Consider the following 25286-nt stretch of genomic DNA (forward strand, 5'->3'; position numbering starts at 1 on the left):
CTTATATGAAAGATTTCTTAGGCTTATATTATGTTTTGTGTTCACCCTTTCTCATAAACTGATCTACTAGTAAGGGGCTCGACATCAAAGTCTTCTATATTATAGTATAGCAAGGATTCAAAACCACAAAGGTCCTCTACATTGTCCCTCCCACATAACCCTCTCAAGCGACCCGAACTACCGAGCATGGGGTGTATCTTCAACCTGTTATCTATATTTGAGGCTTCTGGCAAGCGTAATCCAACGGTTGATCTCACCCACATACATCTATGGTGGAGACAGAGGCATTGCTTTGCCGTCTGTTCTTGAATCCAAAACATGCTAGCGTTGGTATGCCATGTAGGGGACATATGCAGCGCCGAATTCAGTAACTGACATGCCCCAAGCCTTTAAATTGGCGGTTTGATACTCTTGAAAGTTCCAACATCAAACAGATTGGATCCTGTCGTGGTCTGTATTGCTGAGTATTACTGCCGAAGAACATCCTCTATTCTTCTAACTAGGATGCTTGAAGCTCACTAAAGCTATAGGACAGCATGGCTCCTATATAGATGTTGGAGATGCCGAAGCGGATTCCGGTGCTTCGGTGCCGTTCGAAGGTCGCTTACTTATGAACTGTGGGAGTCGAAGGACCAATTGCACGAGGCGGCCTATAATTCCCGATTCCATATCCTATTTCCCTTCGCGAAAGACAGCCACGCCGAAAGCACTCAAAGTGTATACCTAAACAACGGCGACCGATCTCCCATAAGCTGCAACTCCTCATCCGTATACTTCTCGTGAATCTCGTCCCTACTCATCTTCGCATTCCGCTTATTCACGTACCAGAACCTTACTTCTAAAGCAGCACTCGCCACCACACCCGCCACCGCAAAGGCAAACGAACTCCCAAATCCAGTAGGATACTTAGGTGCCTCACGCTCAAGATATATAAATGATCCCACAAGTCCACCGCAATTACCGATGCTAATCATAAATGCAATACCCATAGCCTGCTTCCGCGCGCCGGCGAGATTGTTTGATGTCCACGCGTTGGTTCCCGGGATAATCGGGTACAGACCAATACAGGCAAGGACGACCGCAAAATAACACGCTGGAATATTATCCTTGATATCCTCGGCGAGAGAGAATAGGATGCAGAACGCAACGATTACGCAGATCTGTCCAGTAATGATGATCGGCATGCGCCATCGCAGTTTGTCTGCAATGACACTGAAGACGTATGCGGATATCGCGCCGGCGAAGTAGGGAGGCATCGAGAGGAGCTGCGCGTTCGCAGAGGTATATCCCATGTTCTTTATAATCTGGGGGAGGGAGAATTTCAGACCGTAGTTTGGTACGGTATTGGACCAGAAGTTGAGGACCTGTAGGTAGAGATGCCAGTCGGTAAGGACTTTGAAGAGCTCTTTCCAGTCGAATTTGTTGGGATTTTCGTCTACCACAATACGTCCTCGCACGGCCTGTCTGCGTAGCTCCAGAAACCGGATCTCTTCCGGGTCCAGCCATCTACTGGAGAGCCTAGGGGTATCCGCTAGGCAGAAGTAGCAGAAGACTGCGAAGACCACTGTTGCAGCTCCTTCAATAATGAAAATCCATCTCCAGCCGTTATAGCCGCCGATTCCGCGCATCTTGGCTAGGCCAAATGCTAGAAGCCCGGAGAACGCACCGGCTAGTGCGCTCGCAGTGTAGAAAATCGCTATCCTGCTTTGGACTTCATGTGGCTGATACCACTGGGTAATAACCCACACGGCGCCTGGGAAAAATCCAGATCTGCAAACAGGTCAGAGAGGAGCCTTCCAAAGTAACAGAACGTAGCGGTCGTCTTACTCGAAAATACCAAGGAGCACGCGAACCGCACACAACCCGGAAAAGTTCTTTACAACCCCCGTTAGGGTCACGACGATACCCCACAGAAGCATCAATATCGATAAGTAGAGCGACGGCTTTTTAAATTTGGCAAGTAGGATGTTGCTAGGAACCTCTAGCAGCCAAGCTCTTGTTAATATGGTAAGCTAGAAATGGTATCGAGGGTGCTGCCATACCAAATAGCACATAGGGGACAAAGAAAATCCCCAGGGCAATGTTATATTGAGTGCCTGACATATTCAAATCCGGCAGCATGCCTTCGATTTTGGCATTCCCTGTGGGGCGTTAAAAGTCAAGTCCAGTAATATCCAAAAGCCATGAGCAGAAGAGACACCTACCAATACTTGCCTTGTCAATATAGCACACAAGGTAGAGAAACGCTAACATAGGGCAGAGGCGCCAATCGATCTATACTCACCAATGTTATGCCCGAGTCATCTCATATCAGACACATGATCCAACTAACCTTCCGAATGCACTTGTTCCTCTTTTCCTCTGGGAAGTTGGCAAGGAAATATGCGTCATCGCGACTCAACCCACTTTCCATGTACGTCTGCTCGAGACTAGGCGCAGCCTCCGAACCTTTTTCGGGAAAGACATCCTCCACGTGTAGGACACTAGATGGCTTGGAGGTAGGCATGGTGTAGAGCTGCAATTGAGCAGAGGTAACCAAATTTCATCGCAGAAAGAGTCTCAATGGGCGTGAGCCTTTATACTATGATTCCCCTGGCGCTCAGATAGCCAAGAGGCTAACCCCGCGTCTATTTTCTCCAATTCCGGGGAAGGTCACCATTTGCGGGGTAATAAGGGCCTGGCAGTGAGCTCACAGCCGGGTGCTGAGAAGCCTATATGAAGCGGAATTAGGTAGGGCTCCGAGGTAGTATACTGCCTTTATGAGCATCCCCCCACTGCCCCAGCCGAGAAATAGCCAGAAAGTCGCCACAGCACGAAAACTTTATTGCATTTATTACTGTCCTGCCATGCATTTATTAGCAATTGGTGAGATTCCCTTGGAAAGTTTGTGCGTTTGTAGGGAGAAGCCGCGGAAAGGGCCGCTTGTTGAACGACATCTTCTTAGCATATAAATATATGTATGCTATAGATCTCTAACATGCCAACAGGTTCTGTTGTCAATAATGACTTGGACAGCACATCCATCCTTTCCCCCACTTGGTTTGTGCTGGGCTGGTTTCCCCAAGCATAAAAATATCAATTGCTAAACGCTAAAACCCATACTTGATCCGGTCTCATAAATCGTCACCTCCGGCTAAGACCACAAGCACCAGGCTTGTAATTCTACCTTCAACCGCAGTCCCACAGAGACTCGTTAGCTGACCAGAGAACAGGGGGTATTCATCTGACTGTCTTGTTCTCCAACAGCTGCATGTGTTCCTCTGCATCAGACAACACCGAGGGTAATGGCAGCATGGCAGGCCAGGATAAAACACATCCAACCATCTGTAATCATGAGCCGGGCACACAGCAAGGAATATGTATGTCTCAACATACCTGAGCGGGGTTCCTCGTCCGTATCCAGGTATTCAACGTCCTCCGTCTTCATCTTATCCTCGGGAGATGGAGATGCAGTTTGCCGCGGATACCTGCATGACCAACTCAAATCAGTGACCCCTCACAATCACAAATAGGGTATTCGTTACATACCTGCGTCTTCCCCAAAAGCAAAAGTGGGCGATGATGCCCACCACGATAATCGTAAAAAGGACGCTGGCAATGGCCACGGACAAAAAGGGCCACTCGTGGAGTTCGTGAGAAAAGTCTGCCAGATTGCTGTAGCTAGTGTGCGTGTCAGTTGTCGTTATCTTGGTGTATGGTCCGTAGTCGGTCCAGTCTATGCCATGCTGGATCTCAAAGCGAGCTGCTTCGCGAATGATCCCTGGGATGGGTGCCATTTTCGACCGCGACGATATGTAAACCACTGCCCGCTGGCGATATAGCTGTACCACTCTTCGGATACTCTGGGTCTTGCCCGGTGTTGTTAACGTCTTAACCTGAGGGTGGAGGGTGGAGGGTGGGGGGAGGTCGGTAAGTCGATAGTGCCAGCGACTTTGTACGAGATCACAGCGCTGATCAGTGTTGAATAAGGCAGTATCGAGAACAGTAGCCTCGGCGCGGGTTGTATGTTGCGATGGGTACAGGGTTTTGAAAGAAAATAGATGAAAGAGATTGAAAAAGGAAAAGAGGATTTGGTGGGTTAAATGTCTGAAGAAGCCGGAAACTGCCTCACTTGACAAACAAACTGCGATTTGAGAAACGTTTGAAGTCTTTAGGGAAGGCGGTATTTCTTGGTTATTTGACCAAACAAATATCGAAGAGATAAAAAAGAGCTGAAATGATGGAGGTGGCTACTAGAGGGCCTTTCTAATGAGCCTAAGGAATCCGTAGAGAACCTCTCTGGCAGAGTCGTTCAGAAAGTTCAACTCAAATAGCAATACATAGGTAGCGTTATGGTACACCCGGGAGGTATACATAGCAACATCATCGCGGCTGGAAAGCCACGGAAGGAACCTCAAGCTCATCCTCCTCCAACATAGCCTGCATCCTCGTCAAGAACACCCCAGCTTGAACAGCACACTGACTAGCCTCTTTTCGAAAGTTCAGAAGCCAAGCAACCATAAGCACATCATGGGGCAAATTAGCCTGCACAAAGTACTCTACTCGACCTTCATTCTGCTGCATTTTACTCAAATGCCTCGCCAACCGATCATGTTCCTGACACATAACCTCCCTGCCACCGGAAACAATCAGAACAGGGGAAGGCAGGGCAAAGGGATGCCAGAGTGGCGCGAGATACGGCTCGAACTCGCCGGTGACGTTTAGGTTCCCGATAAGATGCTTCGCGCCCCATGCGGGGAACGAGGTTGGGATGTAGTCCGTCTGTACATTGGGAATGTTCTGCCAGGCATCCTTGTTGCGGGCGCCGGGAATATCACACCAGGGCGAGAAGAGCCACGAGCATGTTGGTGATGGGAGGATCTTTTCGTCCTCATAGTCGGTGATGTAACGTAGGAGTGCGAGGACGAGGTGGCCACCTGCGCTGTCGCCACTGAAGACGATGCGAGATGCCGGAATGTGTAACGTGTGGAGGAGGTATGAGTAGGCGGAGATGGCGTCTTGGAGTTGGGCGGGAAAACGGCCGTTGGGGTTGCAGGCTAGGCGGTATTGTAGGCTGAAGACATGGCTTACTGTGGTGTGCTCTAGCAAATTGTTGGCGATGAACTGACACGATGATGTGCGGCCGTCGCCGAGGACGTAAGAGCCGCCATGGAAGTGGAGCACGACATGCTTGTCTTGGGTGGTGGTTGTGTTGTACTGGTAGAGTGATGGGAACCAGGTGCCTCCTATAGTCACTGGCTGGATCTCGTTGTCCACGGTGATGCTGGTATAGAGCTCTGGTGGTCCTGGCTCTATCGCGACGAAGCGGTCACCGTCCAGACCTGGTTTGAGAGAAAGTGGTGGTTGTGTGCGAAATGCTACGAAAATGCGAAGGAAGACTTTTATGAAAGTGTTTCCTAGTGCTTGCCGATACGTCCAGTCCTGCTCTTGCCGAAACCGAGGGAATAGATAGAGCAGGGGCGCGAAAGGCGCTGATAGAATTGAGTTCATATTGCCCACCTATTGAAGCTGAAATGGACATTAACGAAAGTGTTAGAACGAATGTTCAAGGCAAGATCGAAGCTTTGAAGGTTGCCAAAGAGGAACTGGAGTCTCCAGGTGATGTAAACTGTGCATCAACTTCTCGGGGTCGCCCCTGACCTGATTCCACGGTTGGGTTTCTGCCACCTTTGAATGACCTCGGGAGGTAAGATGTTTCAGTGATAAGGTGATAGGAAAATGGATATCATTTGAGTATATATGTACTAGCAGACTTGAACTGTCATCGAGATCCACATGAAGAAAGGGAAAAAAAGAGAAAAAAAAGACGAAATCTAACATTTTTGCATGGAATCATACAATCGCCAAGACATCAATGCATTGCGACGTGAGATACAGACGTGAGAATATCCAACAATTAGAAAGGGGAGAAAGCAAAGTTTAGATCCCATGAGAGTCATAAAAATCAGAGATTATATGTGTAACTGCTGTGTTCAGCATTTACTCTTCTTCCTCATCTTCGGCAACCTGTAAGGGATTGTTAGAATCAATACTGTCGAGATCATAGAAGGAATCACTTACGCCATCGTGGAAGTTCTTTCCGTCAGTGGTGGCCTTGATGACACCAGCACGGATACACCAATCACCGAAACGCTCAGGGGTCTCGCCGTCGGTATCACGCTCAAGAGAGTAGCGCTTGAGGAGGCCCTTCATGATGTCAAGGATCTCGTCCTCCTTGATGGAAGAGCGGTAGCGCTTGTTCAGGCGCTGGCCGTGGTAGCCACCGCCCAGGTACATGTTGTATGCACCGAAGGCCTTTCCAACAAAGGCAACTTCGGCGAGCCAGGGACGAGCACAACCGTTGGGGCAACCAGTCATACGCATAACGATGCTGTCACGAGCAAGACCGCACTCCTCAAGGGTGGACTCGAGCTTGGAGATCAGAACGGGGAGATAGCGCTCAGACTCGGCCATGGCAAGACCGCAGGTAGGGAAGGCAACACAAGCAGAGGAAGACAGACGCAAGCCAGAGAAAGCAGTGTTGTCAAGCTTGTACTTGGCCATGTGCTCCTTGATGGCGGGGAGGTCTTCGTCGGTGATGCGAGAGATCATCAGGTGCTGGTTACCGGTCAGACGGAACTCACCCTTGCCCATCTCAGCAAGTTCGCGAAGACCAGTGCGCATCTTGAAGTCGGCAGTATCTTCAATGCGACCGTTCTCGATGAAGAAGGTGAAGTGGTTGAGACCAGTATCATCCTTAAGCCAGCCGAAGGTGTCGACGTTGGACTTGAACTCGAAGGGGCGAGGTTCGCCGAACTTGAGGCCGTCGGGAAGACGATTCTCGACCTCGCTTCGGAAAGCGTCAACGCCCATATCGTCGATGGTGTACTTCATGCGGGCGTGCTTGCGGTTCTTGCGGTCACCGTTGTCACGCTGCACCAGCATGATCTTCTCGCATGCAATGTGGACCATATCCTTGGGAATGTATCCGAACATGCGACCAGTCTGGGGGTAGGTCTTGGTGTTGTTGTGAGTGGAACCCATTCCACCACCAGCCAGAACGTTGAAGCCTTCGAGGTTGCCATCGGCACCCTTGATGGCAATCAAGCCAATGTCGTGGGCGTAGACATCAGTGTCGTTGTGAGGAGGAATGGCAATGGTGATCTTGAACTTGCGGGGGAGGTAGGTAGGACCGTAGAGGGGTTCGTGGTCAACGACAGCATCTCCAGCAACCTGGACTTTCTTGTCGTTGTCATCCTTCAGCCAGATTTCGTGGTAGGCAGTGGTTGAGGGAAGCAAGTGTTCACTGATCTTGGAAGAGATGGCCCAGGTCTCACGGTGGAAAGAGGACAGCTCGGGGAGAGAACTGCACATAACGTTACGGTTAACATCACCGCAGGCAGCGAGTGTGTCCATCATGGAGTTGTTGATGGCACGCATGGCGCCACGAAGGTTGCGCTTGATAACACCGTGGAACTGGAAGGTCTGTCTGGTAGTGAGCTTCATGGTCTCGTTACCGTGTGAGCTACTGATGGCATCCATCTGCAGCCACTGCTTGGGGGTAGCAACACCACCGGCGAGACGGCAGCGAATCATGAAGCTGTAGGCAGGCTCAAGGCCTTGGGCCTTGCGCTCATCACGGAGATCACGGTCATCTTGCATGTATGTACCGTGGAACTTGGTCAACTGCTGATCACTGGCGGGGATAGCGCCAGTGGTCTCGTCAAGAAGAGCCTCAGCGATGGTGCCGCGAAGGAAGTTAGAGTTGATCTTAATATCCTCGTTGGTGATTGGGGCCGGCTCCTCGGGGAGACCTTCCACCTTATCAACACCCAGAGACTTCCACAAGCGGGGCTCCCATTCGGAGTACCCGGTCTGGTAGGCATCCGGGTCTTGATCATCACCAAGGCCAATGTCGGTGAGCTTGCGACCACCCAGGAAGGCGACACGATCATCAAGATCCTTGGCAGGCTTGTTGTAGTAGATCTTGTCCTCCTTACGGGGCCAGTAGTGGCTGTCACCAAGACCGAAAACAGAATAGTTGATGGTGGACAGGTCAAGATCACCGGCGTTCTTCACATGCTCCCAGAGACTACGACCGTTCACGGGGAATTCACCCTGGCCTGCAGTACTGGTGATGAAAACCACGTTCTCCTCAGTGGGCAAGTCCTCAAGCGGGAACTCATCCATAGCAATGACCATGGTCTTCAAACCTCTGGCGCGACCACGGTTGCCAAGACGCTTAGCGAGGTTCTGGGCGTTACCGCCATCGGATGCGAAGAGAATGGTGAGAGGAGCACCGAACAAACCATCCAAGAGCTTCTCGTAGGAGTCCTTCGCGTTTCTCTTCTGCAAAGCGCGAACCTCAGTGCCATAGGACTCAGACAGAACAGGGGCGTACTTGGGTTGACGGTTCATGAGCTGGGTAAGCTGGTTGTCCCGGCGGAGGAACTCCTCAAGGTCACGCTTGATGCGCTCGGAGTCAAGTTGGAACTTTGGCTCATCCTTCTCCTCGTTATCGGGGTTCCAGCGGTACAGGGGCCAGTAGCCAAGATCGATAGCCTTCTTGGTCTCCTGCAGCACTGTGAGTGCCGAGTCATTCTCCTGGTTGTAAGGCAGATAGGCGACAACAACCGAGGGGCCCTTGAACTGCTGAGCCTCGGACATGGCCTGAAGAACCTGGGTGTACGAGCTGTAAACAGCGACCGAGGCGACATATGCGTTACCTCTGTTCATGGCATAGAGACCAATATCCTTCTTACGGCGAGTAGCATCAGATGCGGCGCGCTCAGAATAGGGCTGGGAGTCGATGATGAGCATGTTCACGTTCGCGCCAGATGCGAGAACGTGATGAACACCGGAGTTGCCCAGATCGTAAGCCCAGGCATCGGAGCCGACCAGCCAGTCAGACTCCTCGTAGAAGAGCTGCTTGGACTGGAGAAGTTGGCGGGAAATCGCGGAGCCATCGTTGGAGAGGCGACTGATCACATCAGGAGCCAGTTTGTTGGCCTTAGCGGCTTCCTTCACATTCAGAGCCCAGCGAGACAACCAAGTCTTGGGAACGTCAGTAGCAAAGTCGTTGGACCTGGTGGCTTCCTCAACCTCCCGGATGAAGCGCTGGCGGTGCTCCTGGCGAGCTAGCAGCGAACCAAATCCAAACTCGGGGCTTGCGGCAATAGTGCTTGAGATACCAGCGTTATTGGATCCAAGCTGGTTGGCAATGTGGAGGCGCTCGCCAAAGAGCTGATCCAAAATCTTCAAGTAAGCGTTCTCGATGCGAGGTTGCTCGAGAGCGTGTTGCACAGCAGGAACCTGAGAGCTCCCGATGTCGAGGTTCTGGATGGGAGAAGCGGAGTTTAGGTTCTGCAAGACACCACGAAGGGCCTGGACAGCGGTAGAGGGCTCAATATATCCGAGACGGTACCCGACAATTCGAGGAGGCTGAGCGCGAGTGCCAGAGGGTGTGAGGCTGGACAACAAGTCCATGAACGAAGGACCCCATCGGGTGGTCTTGCGAACCTGCTCAAGAACAGCGATCTTCTCAACGGAGCTAGGGATAGAGTTGGAAATCTGTCCACCAACCCAGGGGCGGTACAGGCGAGCAGTGATCAGGCCAATGTGCTCCAACTCCGGGTTGGCACCAGCATTGGCGAGAGCATCCACGAAGACTCCAGTAGAGCCAAAGACGAAGATAGCAGACTTAGCATCGGCAACACCGGTGTACTCGATGGCATTATATCTGCGGCCCACCTCTTCGAACAGAGTGTTCCAAATCTGAGCTGTCCAATCAAAAATATCGCCCGCGTTAACAGGCCGGATGGTGGCGCTGTCCACAGTCGTCGCGGTTGAGCTCGGGGTCTCACTGCCAGCACTGCTGTCTCTCCGCGAGGAGCCAACTGATGAGTTGTCAACGCTAGCGTTGAAAGGAGTTTGAGGTTGAGAGGGCACAGTCAAGTTTGTTGACTCGGGTTGGCCGGAGGGGGGAGTACCCACGGTCTCTGCAGTGACAGTGGCCACACGACCGGAGTCAGCGTAAAGAGTCTGGATACCAGCAGAGGTGGCAGAATTTCCACCAACGCTGAGAACCTTCTTGACGACTTCAATGTCTTCCTCGGGAATAGAGGGGTCCTTGGCCGAGTTAGAGGGGTCGAAGAAGTGGATGACACCCTTTCCAGACTTGTGAGCAAGCGCATGGGCTGTGATAGCAATGTCCTGGGCTTCTTGCACGGTCTCTGAGTGGAGGAATGTGAAACCGGACTGACGGATGGAGCTGATCACGGAGTAGTCGGGGAACGGAGAGGGCTCCAGAGCAACGTGGATGACCACGGGGCTGTTGGCGAGACGGTAAAGGTGAGGGACGGCGGTGATCAGGACTGACGAGCTGGTGACGACGGAGATGATCTCGCCGTTCTGAAGGGGAGTGAAGGCGGACAGGAGGGGATCTTCATTATAGCGCACAGCTTGGACCTGGATATAGTATTAGTTGGGTTCCGGACGCGCAACCCAACGAGTGCAACTCACCTCGGTGACTTTTGAAGAGAGGTTGCTCGTCTTGTTCGACTTGAGGGCCTTCAGTGACTTGGAGAACAATGAGTCATTTTGCAGCGAGGGCTGCACAGAGAGAACGGTATCACTGGTGAGGTAGGCGATCCTCGCCACTGTACAATCGCATGGTGATCAGCCATTGCCCTGCATTTTCGAGAATGGAAGATAATTGAAAATGACTTACCCGCTTCAGCAGCGCTTGAGATAGACACCATTTTTGCGATTATTTGCTGTTGATCACAGCAGTAAGTGGGATGATAAAATCGCGATATTTCTTATCAGTATGTATGCAGCGATCTCCCACTCGCAGCACAGAACCGAAGGGATATAGTAACAAGTGAGAGGAGACAATTAATATGATGTCTCTCAGCTCTCTTGGAATTGTCCTTCTAGACAAGAAAAAAAAGGCCTGTGGTTTTTGTTTCCTTCGCTCGCTCCATTCTCCGTCGTCGGGGTTAGATCAGCAATCTGCTGATTGGTCTTCGATCACGACATCAGTGCAAACACCCAACGACAGGGATGCAAACCTTCCGTTTTGGGTTCAGTGCGGGGGATCCCGTGATACCGTCGAGCACGTCAGCGTCGGGGTTTGCTAGCTCGTGCGGTACCTGTCGTTTAAGAGAACTACATCGACAGCTTATGTATGTATGAAGTACACTTAAATACTGGGATTGTCAAGGGATTTGCTTCATGGGATTACGTGGAGTCCAATAATCCCGGGTTATTTGGTGACTAACTCACATAGCACCGATTTTTAAGTATTTTCCTTTATGCTTTTAGCGTACCAATAGCACCACAGCAATTACCCATGCCCAACAAATGCATTTTATTCGGAGTATTCCCGTCTTTTCAACGTATTCTACTCCGTACTGTCCTAGGGGAATTTCTACGGGCTTCAGGCAGTCCCTACTAGAACAACTAGAACAAGACTGCCGGTCAAATGCCGAAGGTTAACGGTCACCGATCTCGCTCGTGTATACCATGATCCTAGCCAATCAGCCTTATTCTAATAATTCGGCCGAGTGCATCACGAATCCTAAAAAAACCTAATCTCGTTATCTCATTTAATATAAGAAGAATTCGTACTTATGAAGCTTTCGGCGTTCGAAAGACTCGAACATTTCAGTATTACTGACCATAATCTGTTAAATCGTCAAGAAAAAAATCATACTGATATTATATGTGAGGGGTGCCCAAAAGCAATTGTGTACAAAACAAAGACATGAGACCCTTGCGGGGAAAATATGCAGAACCCCCATTTCAGATAAGCAATGTACATATCCATGTCCCGACGCCAAAATCCTGGATGTCAGATGTCATTTGTGTTTAAAGCGCCCCAATTCCCATGGCGGAATTTAAAACGCCTTCCGGACCCAGACAGGAGGGGCCCAGATATCGATCAACGACACAGAAATGGCTTGTTCATCGCCATATACCTGGACCCGTTCCAAATTTATATGTGCAGTGTATCGTAAGTATCGAGCAAAATGGGGCTCGGGCTTCGTGATGGTGGAGTATCGAATGAAGTCAATTGATCGGTTACCCCGATTGAGTGACCTCATAAAACGATGGGACGGACACAAGAGCCAAGATGGATTGTGTCCCCTGGTTGGGCACAGACAAATTCATTGCATCCGGTGCACACAGCCAGGAAGATAGGGGGCTGAAGACATTGAGCCGAGTCGAAGCGAAGGCTGTACATTATTGCGACTGATGTTGTTCAGTAGCCGCCGAGAGATCATTTATCGAGGTGCGTTCCAGTCTTGCATCTTCACATTCATGCCACCAGGTGCATGCTCAGGAATTGGCTGCTGAAGGACAGTAGATCGAACAATAGATGGCGACGGTGCTGGGGGACCCGTCCCAGAACGGCGTCTCCTCTCTCTTTCCAGCGCACCGGGCAGCTCTGTGTTGTTTGAACGGTTGCGGAACTTGTGGTTGATGCCGCTGAGCCAGTTACCGTCCTCCTCTTCGCCCAACCAATAGCTGTGGCCGATGCTGACCATCACGCGACCCAGCCTGCCTTGCCAGCCCTGGCCGTCGGGGCTATAGGGAGAGAAAGGCTCCCGATCGATATCGGCAACGCTGGCGACAGAAACGTTGCGGCTGTGGGTCGGGAGTTGGGTGTGCCGGGGAATCGCAACCCAGAGACGGAGGGCCTGGCGTGCGAAAGCGAGCATCACCAGGACAAAGTAGACGCGAACTGCCCACAGAAGGCAGATGAAGATGATGCTCGGGAGACTCTCGGGCTGGAGAACGACATTGCTGAGATCTTCGGCCGCACGCGGGGGATGAGCAACGAAGTTGTTTCCTTCTTTTGTGTTCTGGATTTCGACGTAGGCTGCATCGTACTTGGGGCTGGTAAAGCCAGCGGTTTGGGCGATCGTGTCGCCCCCTGGACCGGCGGCTTCGCCACTGTCGTAATGTTGCGATACCACCAAGAACCAAGTCACACCGAAAGCGGCAGTGTAAGCGGCGTTAATCAAGCTGTCGAATACATAGAGGTAGGCGAGGGCGAGACATTGTAGAGGGGACTGTTTGCGAATGTGTGGGAACAGAAGTGCGGCGAGACCAAGGGCAACGAGGGACCAAAGGTACATTGAGAGCTGTACGGGGGACAGGTGATAGCCGGTCAAAAGGGCTAGTAAGCCATAGAGGCCACTGATTTTATTCAAGAGAAGCGAAAGTGTGATTAATGAAGCACCGGTCTCTAAGCTCATCACATAGAGAAAGGACTTTGAAGTGACGAAATAAGTTAGCTCCGGTAATGGATAAGATTTGATCTCGACTCACCTCTGGCCGCGGAATGCGGAGAAAACGGGAAGTGAACCCCATGAGTGTGTATTCCAAGAATGTGCGTTATCGAGATGAAAATAGCGATGGAAATGTGGTTGGGTATATATATGGGCAAAGCAAGGGAAGAGGAAAAAGGCTGGGTGTATGGCAGGGCAGATGGCCCAGGGGCGCCATTTCCCGGGCGATCCGCCCGCAGATCAATTTCCCGATTCTCGGATTACATTTTCACTTCTCATCTATGTTGTAGTTATTTATGGATAGTTACTCACTTCATCTTCTTTTAATCTGCTCGTCTGTGTCTTGAATTCTATATTCAGTGTTTTTATTGAATTCATGCATGGGTTCTACCTGATCATCCATGTGACCTCGAAGGTAATACACAACAGAAGACTACATTTTTATGCCCAGGTGGCTTGCCCCCTTACTTTAGCGATCATTTTATGCATTTATGAAAATATTGATGCCTGAGCCAATACAGTTTATGCCTTATGCCTTATGATCAGGGCATGAATATTCCTAATTAGGTATAAGTCGGCTATATGCTGTCACATGTCAGTCCTGCTATTTGAATGGTTTATACAAATATGGATTGAATAATTGAATATTTTATTGGGAGGCTATGGTCTGACTGGATGAGTATCTACGCAATATATCAGAGCCCTTTCGTTGTATACTCTCAAATCGGCTTCATGGGCCATTTGTATACCTCGGGAAATAGCTAGCTCATCCTCCAAAGAGGGGAAGTAACCTTGGAAGTAAATGACCGACGTGCTCTACCCGTCTTTGCCCCGCCTATATTTGACGTTGAACTTGGAGTTGGCATCAAGTCATTTCATTCATTCCTATATAACCTGTTTCTTGAGACTCCGCAATGACTATCTCATCAAGCCAAGAATCGAGAACTGATCGGTTGGTCAAATGGGCCGCCGACCTGAGATACAACGACATTCCTGATGATGTGGTCCAACGCACCAAAGATTTCTTCCTAGATACGCTAGGCTGTGCCATAGCCGGTCGTAGCCATCCCGCTGTTTCTGCATTAGTGCGCTTTGCGGCTCAAATGGGCCCGTCTAGTGGAAAGAGCGAACTAATTGATGGTTCCCAAGCCCTTACTACTAGTCCTGCATTTGCTAGTCTGATCAATGCTGCTGCTGCCCATGTGGTCGAGCAGGATGATCTGCACAATCGAAGCATCATGCATCCGGTGAGTCTTGCCTGTGTTCTCGTTGCTTGTTGCACCTTGAAGTCCAATATCAATGCATGATATGTCGGCCAACACCATGCTTATTTGGCCATAGGCGACTGTGATTTTCCCAGCTGCTCTTGCAGTGTCCCAAGACATTGAGGCAAGTGGAGAAGAATTCATCACTGCTTGTGTGGTTGGCTACGAAGTCGGTTGCCGTGTTGGAGAGTATCTGGGGAAGAGCCACTATGAGGTAAGATTCTTAGTTTTCCATGAATATCAAATCACCATACCAGCAACCCTAGGCGCAGCTAGCTAGTTTTCAATTATTAACTTATGTTTTAGAAATTCCATACCACTGCCACAGGCGGAGTGATTGGAGTTGCAGCAGCTGTAGCCCACCTACTGAAGCTTGATGCAAACCAGACATCATCAGCAGTCGGAACAGCTGGAACTCAAGCCGCAGGATTATGGCAATTCTTGATGGATGCAACACACTCAAAACAAGTACACACAGCAAAGGCCTGCTTTGACGGTATATTTGCTGCGTACTCCGCTCGTGATGGCCTTTTAGGCCCACGGGATATTTTGGAAGGACCGCGTGCAATGGGAGCTGCTCTAGTCCCCGGCGAAACAAATTCAGAAGCAATTGACCAGAACTTGGGCACTGAATTTGCCATTGTTCGTTCGAGCTTCAAATGGCACGCATCTTGTCGACACACGCATCCTAGCGTGGACGCACTGTTGAAGCTGATGAGCAAGAACAAGGTTCATTTTGACGAGATTGACTCTGTCCTAGTTCCCACATACCAGGCTGCTATTAACGTACTTAGCCTAAGTGGGAATGGAGACACAGTTCACCAGAGCAAGTTCTCAATGGGCTTTGTACTAGCCATTGCGGCGAAGAAAGGCCAAGCTATGATAACTGACTTCACTGAAGCTGATCTGGAGGATGCCTCTCTGCGTACATTCCAGAGTCGAGTGAAGATGGAATACAATGCGGAGATTGATTCTCAGTTCCCAGAGAGATGGCAAGGCACTGTTATTGTTCAATGCAAGTCCGGGAAGACTTTCACTGAATCAGTCACATTTGCAAAGGGAGACCCGGAGCTTCCCTTGACAAGGTATGCTTTCCATATTTCTAAAAGATGGCACAATCAGGTTCTGACATTACTAGGTCTGAAATCGAGGCAAAAACTCATGCTCTCGCCAAATATGGCGGAATCAAAGACACGAACAAGGTCGACTCTTTAATCCAAAGAGCGTGGAATTTGGAGCACGAGAACGACGTTAAGGGGTTTGTCTTTTAACACGTGCCTCTCAAGTGATCAGATGTACCAAAAAAATGCCATCGACATATTGGAAACCCATCGAGACGTAGTATACGTGACGGATGAAGCAAATCATGGCTCCATACGAATACCAGAACAGCACCTTCGTCATGTTTCAAGGATTCTACATAGTTGATGGGTATGGTAGTGTTGAATTCAAGTTTCATTGGCGCCGGCTATGCGGTGCGTTACCCAGAAGGGAAATGCCATATTATACAGCTTCATGAAATAAAGCATATCAGGCATATCAGATATGTGAGCCCATGCTGCCAGAGCGGTAATGACGAACTCCCAAAGGAAAAGTCAAGCGAAGTAACTTCAACCGCCACAAAAAAAAAGAAAAATAAACGTATGATGCTGGTTAAACGGAATCAAAACACCTTGTCTCCTCCCAACAGCTCATAAAATAACTGGATACAACCGCATTCGGTATTGAAAGATCTAGACACGCGCTATCGACTCGAGGTGCGGGCAAAGAAAGGAGAAACATGTACATCTTCGAAAACTGTAGGATATCATGACAGCCTCGATTCTCATCGAGGTAGAGCACGTAGGAATGGGGAATGGATGCGGGTGAATCTTAACAGGCACAGCCGTCGTTGCTGGTCGTCTCCTTGGGACTGATATTGACATCGATCACTGTGGGAAGGGTCATGGTCAGTATGTGGACTCGGCGAATAAAACATGAGAATGAACATACTGGTGCTCTCGCCTTGCTTGGCCTCGCCTTCCATTCCAGGGAGAGCCTGGGCGATTCTCCGGAAAAGCTGCTTCACGTTGTGCCCGACCTTTGCGCTGGTCTCGATAAACATCAACCCGTTTTTCTTTGCCTCTTCCTCGCCCTGTGCGGTGGTGACTTCCCGCTTATCGTTCAAATCGGTCTTGTTGCCCACGAGCACAATAATAACATCGTTTCCACGTTCCCCGCGCACATCGTCAATCCATTTTCGTGTGTTTTGGAACGATTTGGCATTCGAAATATCGTATACTACCACGGCAACACTCGAGTCTCGGATGTAGGAAGGAATAAGGGAACGGAATCTCTCCTGGCCGGCGGTGTCCCAAAGTTGAAGGCGCACAGTGCGATCTTCAAGGTACATGGTCTAGATACGATAGTTAGCCCAGCCCTCACAGATAGATAGGTTCTCGGGGCAATGCCCAATGAATTAGATCCTTGTGCGGGGTATATAATGTGGCGTACCTTGGACAAAAAGTCGATGCCAATAGTTGCTTGGTATGTGTTGTCGAACGAGTCATACATGAACCGAGTAATCAATGATGTTTTGCCGACTGCAGTAACGTTAGACATCTTGTGCCAGCCTCTCATCGACCAGAGCGCATGTAGTAGAGGTATGAAGCGAGGAGACGCTTACCGCTCTGTTCGCCTAGGAATACCAGCCTACATATATCCATTAGCAATGCAATTCTGATTCGATACTGTGTCCTCCAAATTCTTACTTGAACTTCTTCAAGGGGTTCGAATACGACCCAACGGAGGTAGACGCCATTGTAACGGAGATATTGATGCGGCTGGAATTCAGGGGTAGTGAAACCGCACGGAACGAGGTCAGGAATTTGCGACTGGGTGAAAAACACAAGAACAAGACTAATGAGAATATAGAAGGTTAAGACCAGCGTCTTCCCTTGAAAGAACAGTAAAAGTAGGGGGAAGCAGGTGGTCCAACACGTCCGGGGAAGCGCAACGCGAGGTCACCGCCCGAACGGAGCAGTTAATCCGCTCCGGCCACCGAGTCCCCCATCACCTTTCCAGAGCTTCAGCTACCTTATCGGCTGTGTTTTCTACGTCTGCGATCATCCTGACCATTTAATTTATTCATCAGGCTTATAGAGGTTGCCATGGCTTACCTCTATCCGGCCGGTGTCTCCATCACCACTCTCATTGTGGTGGGATTGTGTACGTTTCAATGGGGCCAAGGTGCGATCTGGCAGCTAATGAGAGATGTGGATTCTAGATATGCTCTTTCACGGAGAGGGAGAAGCGTTCAATGTATGAGACTCACGTTAAAGAGAAACAAACGATTTGCTCCAGAAGTCCAATAACCTGACACGTATTAGGTCGGCCGTTTCCTTGAGGAGGTTTCTCCTTATGCTTGGGCAAATATCGGAATCGCATCGTGTATCGGCTTCTCGGTTGTTGGCGCAGCATGGTACGCCGATTCTTGACATGATTTGACATGGTGATATTGACCGCATATTTTCTTTAGGGGTATCTTCCTTACCGGCTCATCCATTGTTGGTGGTGGTGTCCGAGCACCCCGTATTCGCACCAAGAACTTGATCTCCATTATTTTCTGTGAAGTCGTCGCTATCTACGGCGTCATCATGGCCATTGTTTTCTCCTCGAAGCTCAGCCCGGTACCCGAAGGCGGAATCCACACCTCCAGCAACTACTACACTGGATACGCGGTCTTCTGGGGAGGAATCTCAGTCGGCATCTGCAATCTTATTTGTGGTATCTCCGTTGGTATCAATGGAAGTGGTGCTGCCCTGGCCGATGCCGCTGATCCCAGCCTGTAGGTGATCCTCGTGGTATTGTTGATATGATAGGACTGTCACTTACATGTTATCTTTTTCAGATTCGTCAAGATTCTTGTCGTCGAGATTTTCAGCTCAGTCCTGGGACTTTTCGGTTTGATTGTCGGCCTTCTCGTGGCCCAAAAGGCAGCGGTGTTGGAGGCGGCCTGAAATTGAGCCTTTGAAAGAGAAGAGCTTCAAATTTGGGCAGCAAACAGATATCGAGGACTCGAAACATATGCCCCAGACGACCTGCTCGCCTCTTTATTCTCGTTTTCATAGTTCATGTTCATGTTTCGATATACCGCATTGGGGCGTCTGGGGTCGACCACGTAGAGCAATTTTGGGTTTGATGAATTGCATCAGTGATCCGGAGATCAGATGTATCAGATTTGGGGCTGCGTGAGTTAGTTTTCCGCTTGTTACACTAGGGTGAACAAATACTTGTAGAAATCGCTATCAAATGAATGACTTTTTCCCTACATATGTATATATATCTACACGTAGGCAATCATTGTAGTCTCCATTTAGCCTAGCTTTTGACTATCTTACTGAAGTACATGGTATACATGACAACATCCCATCCAGAATTGACTTAAAAGCCAATCTATATGTAGTTAGACATATTCTATAGATTCCAATCCGATTGGATTGCATTGATTGGGGTTACACCCAACCCCGACTTTTGCTTACAATCTTGGAAGGACCTCGGAATAATTCGTAACTCAACTTAATATGAACCATAAAAGAGGCAAGTTACCCTTTCGGAAATTATTACGATTGGCATGTAAAAAAAAAAACAGCGGCATTGATTTCGCCAACGCTAAAATTACACGATTTACGTCGGAGTTTGGCGATAGTCCGATGTTTTTCCCTATTTAAAACGACTTCCCCCGCCGAACATCCACTTCCCCAGATTTATGCACAGCGCACATCATGGAGACCAAATTGAAAGCCGCAATCCTGATCGTCTCAGATACTGCTTCGGAAGACCCCGCTTCTGACAAGGTCGTCGATGCACTTCGGCCTATCTTGGCTGCAGAGGGGAAGTGGGAACCCCCCGCATCCAGGATCGTCCCGGACGACGTGTTCCAGATCCAGCAATCGATATACGACTGGGCCGATAGCCCTAATTGGTACAACCTCATCCTCCTTAGCGGAGGAACCGGATTTGCCATCAAGGACAATACTCCTGAAGTTTGTGATTCTGATCTTGACCCGTTGCTTTATGCTCATGATATCACTAGGCCGTTTCTCCCCTAATCCAACGCCATGCGCCGGGACTAGTGTAAGTTGGATACCCGGGTGCCGCATTGACGCTAGTAAACTAACCAAGACTTCAAGACACGGCATGATTGCTGCCTCCTTGAGAGTAACCCCCTGTGAGCATGACATCAGGGGCGGCGCCATGGCGCTGCCATGGCGCTCCCCTTTTAACTATATCTACTTCTGCTAATCCCCCCGCGCAGTTGCTATGATGGCCAGACCAGTTGCTGGTGTCCGTAATAAGACTTTGATTATTACCTTACCTGGTTCACCCAAAGGAGCCATGGAGAACCTCGACGCTGTTGTCAAGCTTCTTCCACATGCCTGCCTGCAGTCTGCTGGGGCTAATTCACGGAACCTCCATGCTGGAGGTGTGAAGAAGCTCGAATCGGAGGCAGGCGTTGGTGCTACTCAAAATAATCATCATCACCATCACCATCACCATGGTCATGATCACGGACATGGACATAAGACCCCAAAAACGCATACGTTGCCGTCGGAGAGGCCCCAGTCCAACGACCCTAGTGCAGGCCCTAACCGGCGCTATCGCTCCTCACCCTACCCGATGCTTTCTGTAGATGAAGCGCTTCGGCGGATCAATGAGCACACTCCCGAGCCAGAAGTCTTTGAGGTCCCAGTGACCACCTCCTTAATTGGCTCGGTGATCGCAGAAGACGTCTACGCCGCAGAGGCCGTTCCAGCGTATCGAGCTAGTATCGTCGATGGCTACGCTGTCATTGCACCAGAATCTGGCTCCGCCGGCCAATCCACCAAGGGGATCTTCCCCGTAGCATCCATTGCCCATGCCAATGTCGGCGGAAATCTAGAGCCATTGCAACCGGGGACCATCGCTAGAATTACCACCGGTGCCCCTCTCCCCCAAACGCGAACGCCGTAGTCATGGTCGAGGATACAACCTTGGACTCCTGCACACCTGACGGCAAGGAAGAAGCGACAGTCGAAATCCTCGCTGAGGACATCGAGCCCGGCGAGAATGTGCGCGAGCCTGGCAGCGATGTCACATTAGGCTCCAAAATAGTGGCCCGCGGGGACCTAATATCTCCCGTCGGTGGAGAGATTGGCTTGCTAGCATCAACCGGTACTAGGACTGTCAAAGTCTTCCGCAAACCCCGCGTAGGCGTCTTGAGCACCGGTGACGAGCTCGTGGAGCACAATGACCCGCGAACTCTCACAGGTGGTCAGATCCGCGACTCCAACCGCCCCTCTCTTCTCTCATGTCTGAACTCATGGGGCTTCGAAACCGTCGACCTCGGCATCGCTCGCGACACACCTGCCAGCGAGCTCGAGCACGCCCTCCGCGACTCCCTCCGCGGCGTTGGCCGAGCCTCCACCAGCGTCGACGTTATAATCACAACTGGCGGCGTCTCAATGGGCGAGCTCGACCTCCTCAAGCCGACCATCGAGCGTTCCCTCGGTGGCACCATCCACTTCGGCCGTGTTTCTATGAAACCAGGCAAACCAACCACCTTCGCAACCGTCCCCTTCAAACCGACCGGCGACGCCACATCCTCTCAACAGGAGCGCCAATCAAAGCTCATCTTCTCGCTCCCTGGAAACCCGGCCTCCGCCCTCGTCACCCTTAACCTGTTCGTGCTTCCCTCGCTGCACAAGCTCACCGGCCTGGGCCACAGCTCCCAGGCACTCAGCTCTAGGCCTTGGCTTGCGCCGCAGCTTGGTCTCCCCCGCGTCGCTGTCGTCTTGACGCACCACTTCCCGCTCGATCCAAAGCGCACGGAATACCACCGTGCTGTCGTTACGGCATCGCGCTCGGATGGTCGGTTGTACGCGACGAGCACGGGGGTGGAGGGCGCCGGACAGCGGTCTTCGAAGGTCGGCAGTTTGGCGAAGGCGAATGCGTTGGTGGTGCTGCGGGCTGGACGGGGAGTTGGTATCAAGGGTGAGATTGTGGAGGCTCTGTTGATGGGGGATGTTCATGGCTCGGACACCCGGGTCATCTGCTAAAGATGCGATACGATATATGATTTATGTCCAGACGGAGATTGAATCTTCTGAAAGCTACTTGTGTTTTGGTTTCTTATCTGTCTGTCTCTGAGTTTTGTACATCTCTTGCCTTCTCGTCTTGTCTTCACATTTTTCGATCCTCTTTTTGATCAGACGATACACAGTCACCAACTAAGTTTCCTTCATTGATGAGAATAAAAATACATTGTGGTTTTTTACATGGAACGAGTCTCCAGGTGTCGTATGTTTGTATGCGAATTTCACAATCGAAAGTACCCCTTCTATCTCCAGAGCGCAAAATTAACATCAAAGCTATGGCAAAGTCCCTAGACAGCCCCAAAATAGAATCACCCCTTCGAATACTTCCATCCCTTCTTCTTCTCAGACCGGAAAGCAAGCAGTGTCCCTTCTCTCCCCTGCTTTCTCGCAATCTCGACAACCAAGAATCGCACAAAATCACTCAGTGTCCAGTAACTGCTATGCGCGCTCAGCATGTTGAGGTACTGGATATTCAACGGGCCGCCACCACCCGAAAGATAATAATCAATTTGACCGTTGTCGTTGAGGAGAAGCATGCGTTTTTCGGCAATCTCCTCACGACTGAAGTCGTGGGTCTCGAGCTCGACATTGGATGGGAGCTTGGAGACTGCTGCCGGGCGAGTAGGGGCTGTGGAGGGCAACAGGGATGGAGGGGTTGAGCTCCAGCGGAAGACGCTTCCGAAGGATTGCCAGAAGGTGGAGGTGGAGCTGGGGATGGAGCCCATTTTGAGTGAGTTGGAGAGGTCTGAGTCTACTGCTGCATTGACTCGGTACGCGATTGCTAGCCGCGATTGTTAGTATAACAGATGAAGGGGATGCGGGTATCTTTTGGTAGGCTTCCACTTACGGTCCGTTGTGTGCATGATATTGTAGAGATTATCTACGGCAAGACAGCCATATTGACCTGCTTCGCCGGCAACGCCACGAAGTAAGTCATCACCATCGCTGCCTGGCTTGTCTCTGCCTTTCCGGGGAAGCAGACTAGCTATGATGATGTCAGATACAAGGACAGTATTATGTAGGTTTCAAACATACCTTTATTGAGAAGCAAAAAGAAGCCGACTGGGCTTCCGCATAGGAAGAGATGTCTTGTATCAAACTCGAAAATGTCGCTGTGTAAAGCCGTATTGGAAAAGTCAAACCGAGGAACATACGTTGGTTGCTGGCTGAGAATGTCTACAGCCATCACGCTTCCAAGCGAATGAGCGATGAGATGTACGCGGCCGTTGTCTTGGAACCCTGGGTTGTTTTTACACCACAGTCGATACACACGGTTTGCTTCTCTAATCACCGCTTTGACCATCTTCGGTTTGTGGTGTGACAGATAGTAAGGAATGTCAAGCATCACATCGCTGATCAGGGATCGGATAGCGGGTAGAGTCTGGGGCGTGATATCCGCAAGAGAGAAGTTGTTGCTAGCTGGGTCGATGCCCGACTCAACGTCGGGCTCATCCAATGACAAGTTCGTGCGCCAATTCACAGGAAGAACCATGATTCCCCCATGGTCCTGGCGCACATGCGGCCAGACGGGTTCGTTATTGAGCTCCATGTTCACCTCTCGCCGAAAGGCATTGATGGCGTGAGTGAAATGGAAGCTTTCCATCCTCTCCGATAACTTTTGCCCGATGCCGTGGATAACGAGAACCAAGTCCGTTGGAGGTGGCCGCGAATCTTCCATCTTGCATGCATAGCATATTTGTTCACCTCGCGCAGCAGGACTTTTCGACTGCGTCTTACGGATGTAATGGCGCACGTCGATAGGATTGGGCTTTGATGGGTGCAGTTGTTCCCATGACTTTCGACTAAAGCCGCGAACCACAGGTATGCCTATCTGACGGCCTTTCCTTATTGCACTAAGAGGTCGTCGCCCCCTTGATACTGAGGGAAGCAAGCTGGGCCGAAGCACTTGGGCATTTATTGCGTCAACATAGATGGCACTCGATGTGAGGTATGACTTGATACTCTCAGATTGAACGGATGTGCCACCAGCAGCTCGATTTTCGTGGAATCTCAAGGGATCATCCGCCTCATCCAGCGGCGAATCGGTACTATGTGGCGCTTGTGCAGTTGTAGGCTGGCTGTCTTGTTTTGTCCACAGCGGGTGAACAATTTTCAATTCAGCATCAGCCCCGTTTTCCACGCAACTATTCAGTTCATCTTGCCAAGTGTCGGTCCATGGCTTCAAGTAGACGTAGCCTTCCTCCAATTTGTTCGCAAGCTCAGTCTCAACAGGCAACATAGTATTCTTATAAAACCAAGTAGCTCGGACGACACTTGATATGTCCTGAAGAGGGCTCCAGTAGATAGGTTTCATCTGAAAAAAAGAAAATGTTATTACGTACAGTACAGAGCCGAGTAGAGAAATTGTCCTCACCTTGAGATTCGGTAACTCGACCAAGTGAAGTCGCGAGACACCAACTGGAATCTTGAGCTGCGTGCTTGACTCCTCTGTCCTCTCCCTCCGGGAATCCTGAGTCAATTGATCTAGGCTCACGGTCGTTCTGAGGCCTGAAGGCTTCGGGGCACTTTGAGGAGCAGTGCTGGTCCGGAGTTCTGCCTGAAATTCGCCTTCTTCTCTTGATGAAGACGACTCAAATGAGCGACCAAGTGGCGTCTGAGACTGAGATACCGGCGCGCGTATAAAAGGAGAGCCACTCATGCTTGCATTGTGAGAACGATCAGCCCGTAGACTTCCAATCTCCTCGCCTTCGCCCACATTCTCGGCCTCCGGTGGAGAACTACTTCTTCTTTTGGTTGCACTAGACTCATTGACCGAAGACGAGCGCGCTCTTTTCCGATCGATGGCAATTCCTCTCGGAGTGTCATGTTTAAGCCCGTCACTCAGTCGGGAGCCCACGCGATTTTCCTTTCCGATTCCACGAGCTCGTATTCCAGCACTGCCAGTAGCAAAAGCGAGGTGGCTCTTGTGACTGCGAGAGGGTAGGTCATCCGGGAAGGAAGGAGGGTTGCTCAGAGTGCTTCCTCTACTGCCGACCAAGGAGGGATCCTCTTGGTTGGCTGCCTCGCGGCGCTCGACATTTGAGACCGATTCATGTCCGGGTACAGCTATCCCAGGGGCCCCTGTCGATGCGTTTGGCCTGGATCTGTGGTTAGCCGCAAAGTTGGTCTTTCTCGCTTCCCGTAGATCATGCCAAGCTTCCTCTAAGGCGATGTTGTCTCTGGCCGAGAATGGCGTGGGAGGAAGTCTCTCACTCCCGGTCCCCTGGCTTGTAGGTGGAGGCAGGGGAGCCAGTGGATCATCGATCGGCAATGATGAGATATAGAAGAATTGTGACCGGATCTCCGGTGGTGTTCGAAGCGACTGGAATCTGGTGAGGTCCTGGTCTTCATCCACCAGCAGGCAGCTCGGACCGTAGGTGTGGATCGGGCCCGCCATTCGGATATTTTGTACGGAGCTCCTGTGATTGAGCTAGTATTAATCTCCACCCCCGGATATGGAGGGCTAAACGCGGGATGTATTGACGGTCATTGGGGGCCTATTATGGACCACAACGCGTTCTGTCGGAAACACCACAGAGGTATGAACGTTCAAATGTTTACAGGTTCAAGAACTTGAGCGGTGACAACCCGTGATCGTATAAGCCGATGACGTCGCCCCACGTGTTTTG

The 25286-nt window shown here is 50.6% G+C and overlaps 10 protein-coding genes across 10 annotated transcripts; 3 read left to right on the forward strand and 7 right to left on the reverse strand.

Annotated features, from left to right (window-relative positions):
* Positions 1-710: 710 nt before the first annotated feature.
* Positions 711-2506, reverse strand: N7489_000608 (uncharacterized protein; the record flags this gene model as incomplete). Its single annotated transcript, XM_056706363.1, has 5 exons — positions 711-1770; positions 1828-1981; positions 2043-2141; positions 2205-2274; positions 2333-2506. 5 exons carry the CDS (start codon positions 2504-2506, stop codon positions 711-713), a joined length of 1557 nt encoding a protein of 518 aa, XP_056570665.1.
* A 759-nt stretch (positions 2507-3265) lies between these two features.
* N7489_000609 (uncharacterized protein) lies at positions 3266-3776 on the reverse strand (the record flags this gene model as incomplete). Its single annotated transcript, XM_056706364.1, has 3 exons — positions 3266-3324; positions 3376-3467; positions 3529-3776. The coding sequence occupies 3 exons, from the start codon at positions 3774-3776 to the stop codon at positions 3266-3268; spliced, it is 399 nt and encodes a 132-aa protein (XP_056570666.1).
* A 586-nt stretch (positions 3777-4362) lies between these two features.
* Positions 4363-5490, reverse strand: N7489_000610 (alpha/beta hydrolase; the record flags this gene model as incomplete). Its single annotated transcript, XM_056706365.1, has 1 exon — positions 4363-5490. One exon carries the CDS (start codon positions 5488-5490, stop codon positions 4363-4365), a length of 1128 nt encoding a protein of 375 aa, XP_056570667.1.
* Positions 5491-5927: 437 nt separating this feature from the next.
* On the reverse strand, positions 5928-10739 carry N7489_000611 (sulfite reductase (NADPH) subunit beta; the record flags this gene model as incomplete). The annotated part of the gene is made up of 4 exons (XM_056706366.1): positions 5928-6006; positions 6061-10446; positions 10501-10637; positions 10709-10739. 4 exons carry the CDS (start codon positions 10737-10739, stop codon positions 5980-5982), a joined length of 4581 nt encoding a protein of 1526 aa, XP_056570668.1. The 3' UTR covers positions 5928-5979.
* A 1527-nt stretch (positions 10740-12266) lies between these two features.
* N7489_000612 (inositol phosphorylceramide synthase regulatory subunit KEI1) lies at positions 12267-13359 on the reverse strand (the record flags this gene model as incomplete). The annotated part of the gene is made up of 2 exons (XM_056706367.1): positions 12267-13259; positions 13318-13359. The coding sequence occupies 2 exons, from the start codon at positions 13357-13359 to the stop codon at positions 12267-12269; spliced, it is 1035 nt and encodes a 344-aa protein (XP_056570669.1).
* An 832-nt stretch (positions 13360-14191) lies between these two features.
* N7489_000613 (MmgE/PrpD family protein) lies at positions 14192-15813 on the forward strand (the record flags this gene model as incomplete). The annotated part of the gene is made up of 4 exons (XM_056706368.1): positions 14192-14524; positions 14619-14756; positions 14849-15627; positions 15681-15813. 4 exons carry the CDS (start codon positions 14192-14194, stop codon positions 15811-15813), a joined length of 1383 nt encoding a protein of 460 aa, XP_056570670.1.
* A 601-nt stretch (positions 15814-16414) lies between these two features.
* Positions 16415-17342, reverse strand: N7489_000614 (Rab family GTPase YPT6; the record flags this gene model as incomplete). Its single annotated transcript, XM_056706369.1, has 5 exons — positions 16415-16473; positions 16535-16937; positions 17036-17124; positions 17208-17233; positions 17293-17342. The coding sequence occupies 5 exons, from the start codon at positions 17340-17342 to the stop codon at positions 16415-16417; spliced, it is 627 nt and encodes a 208-aa protein (XP_056570671.1).
* A 349-nt stretch (positions 17343-17691) lies between these two features.
* On the forward strand, positions 17692-18540 carry N7489_000615 (H(+)-transporting V0 sector ATPase subunit c''; the record flags this gene model as incomplete). The annotated part of the gene is made up of 5 exons (XM_056706370.1): positions 17692-17749; positions 17808-17842; positions 17911-18002; positions 18060-18368; positions 18432-18540. 5 exons carry the CDS (start codon positions 17692-17694, stop codon positions 18538-18540), a joined length of 603 nt encoding a protein of 200 aa, XP_056570672.1.
* A 765-nt stretch (positions 18541-19305) lies between these two features.
* On the forward strand, positions 19306-21618 carry N7489_000616 (bifunctional molybdopterin adenylyltransferase MobB/molybdopterin molybdotransferase MoeA family protein; the record flags this gene model as incomplete). Its single annotated transcript, XM_056706371.1, has 5 exons — positions 19306-19566; positions 19617-19657; positions 19714-19751; positions 19839-20501; positions 20534-21618. The coding sequence occupies 5 exons, from the start codon at positions 19306-19308 to the stop codon at positions 21616-21618; spliced, it is 2088 nt and encodes a 695-aa protein (XP_056570673.1).
* Positions 21619-21965: 347 nt separating this feature from the next.
* Positions 21966-25054, reverse strand: N7489_000617 (DDHD family phospholipase; the record flags this gene model as incomplete). Its single annotated transcript, XM_056706372.1, has 4 exons — positions 21966-22438; positions 22505-22642; positions 22693-23971; positions 24032-25054. 4 exons carry the CDS (start codon positions 25052-25054, stop codon positions 21966-21968), a joined length of 2913 nt encoding a protein of 970 aa, XP_056570674.1.
* Between the last annotated feature and the right edge of the window lie 232 nt (positions 25055-25286).

The sequence above is a fragment of the Penicillium chrysogenum genome (genome assembly GCF_028827035.1).
Source record: "Penicillium chrysogenum strain IBT 35668 chromosome Unknown utg000001l_segment0_segment0, whole genome shotgun sequence".
NCBI lineage: Eukaryota > Fungi > Ascomycota > Eurotiomycetes > Eurotiales > Aspergillaceae > Penicillium > Penicillium chrysogenum.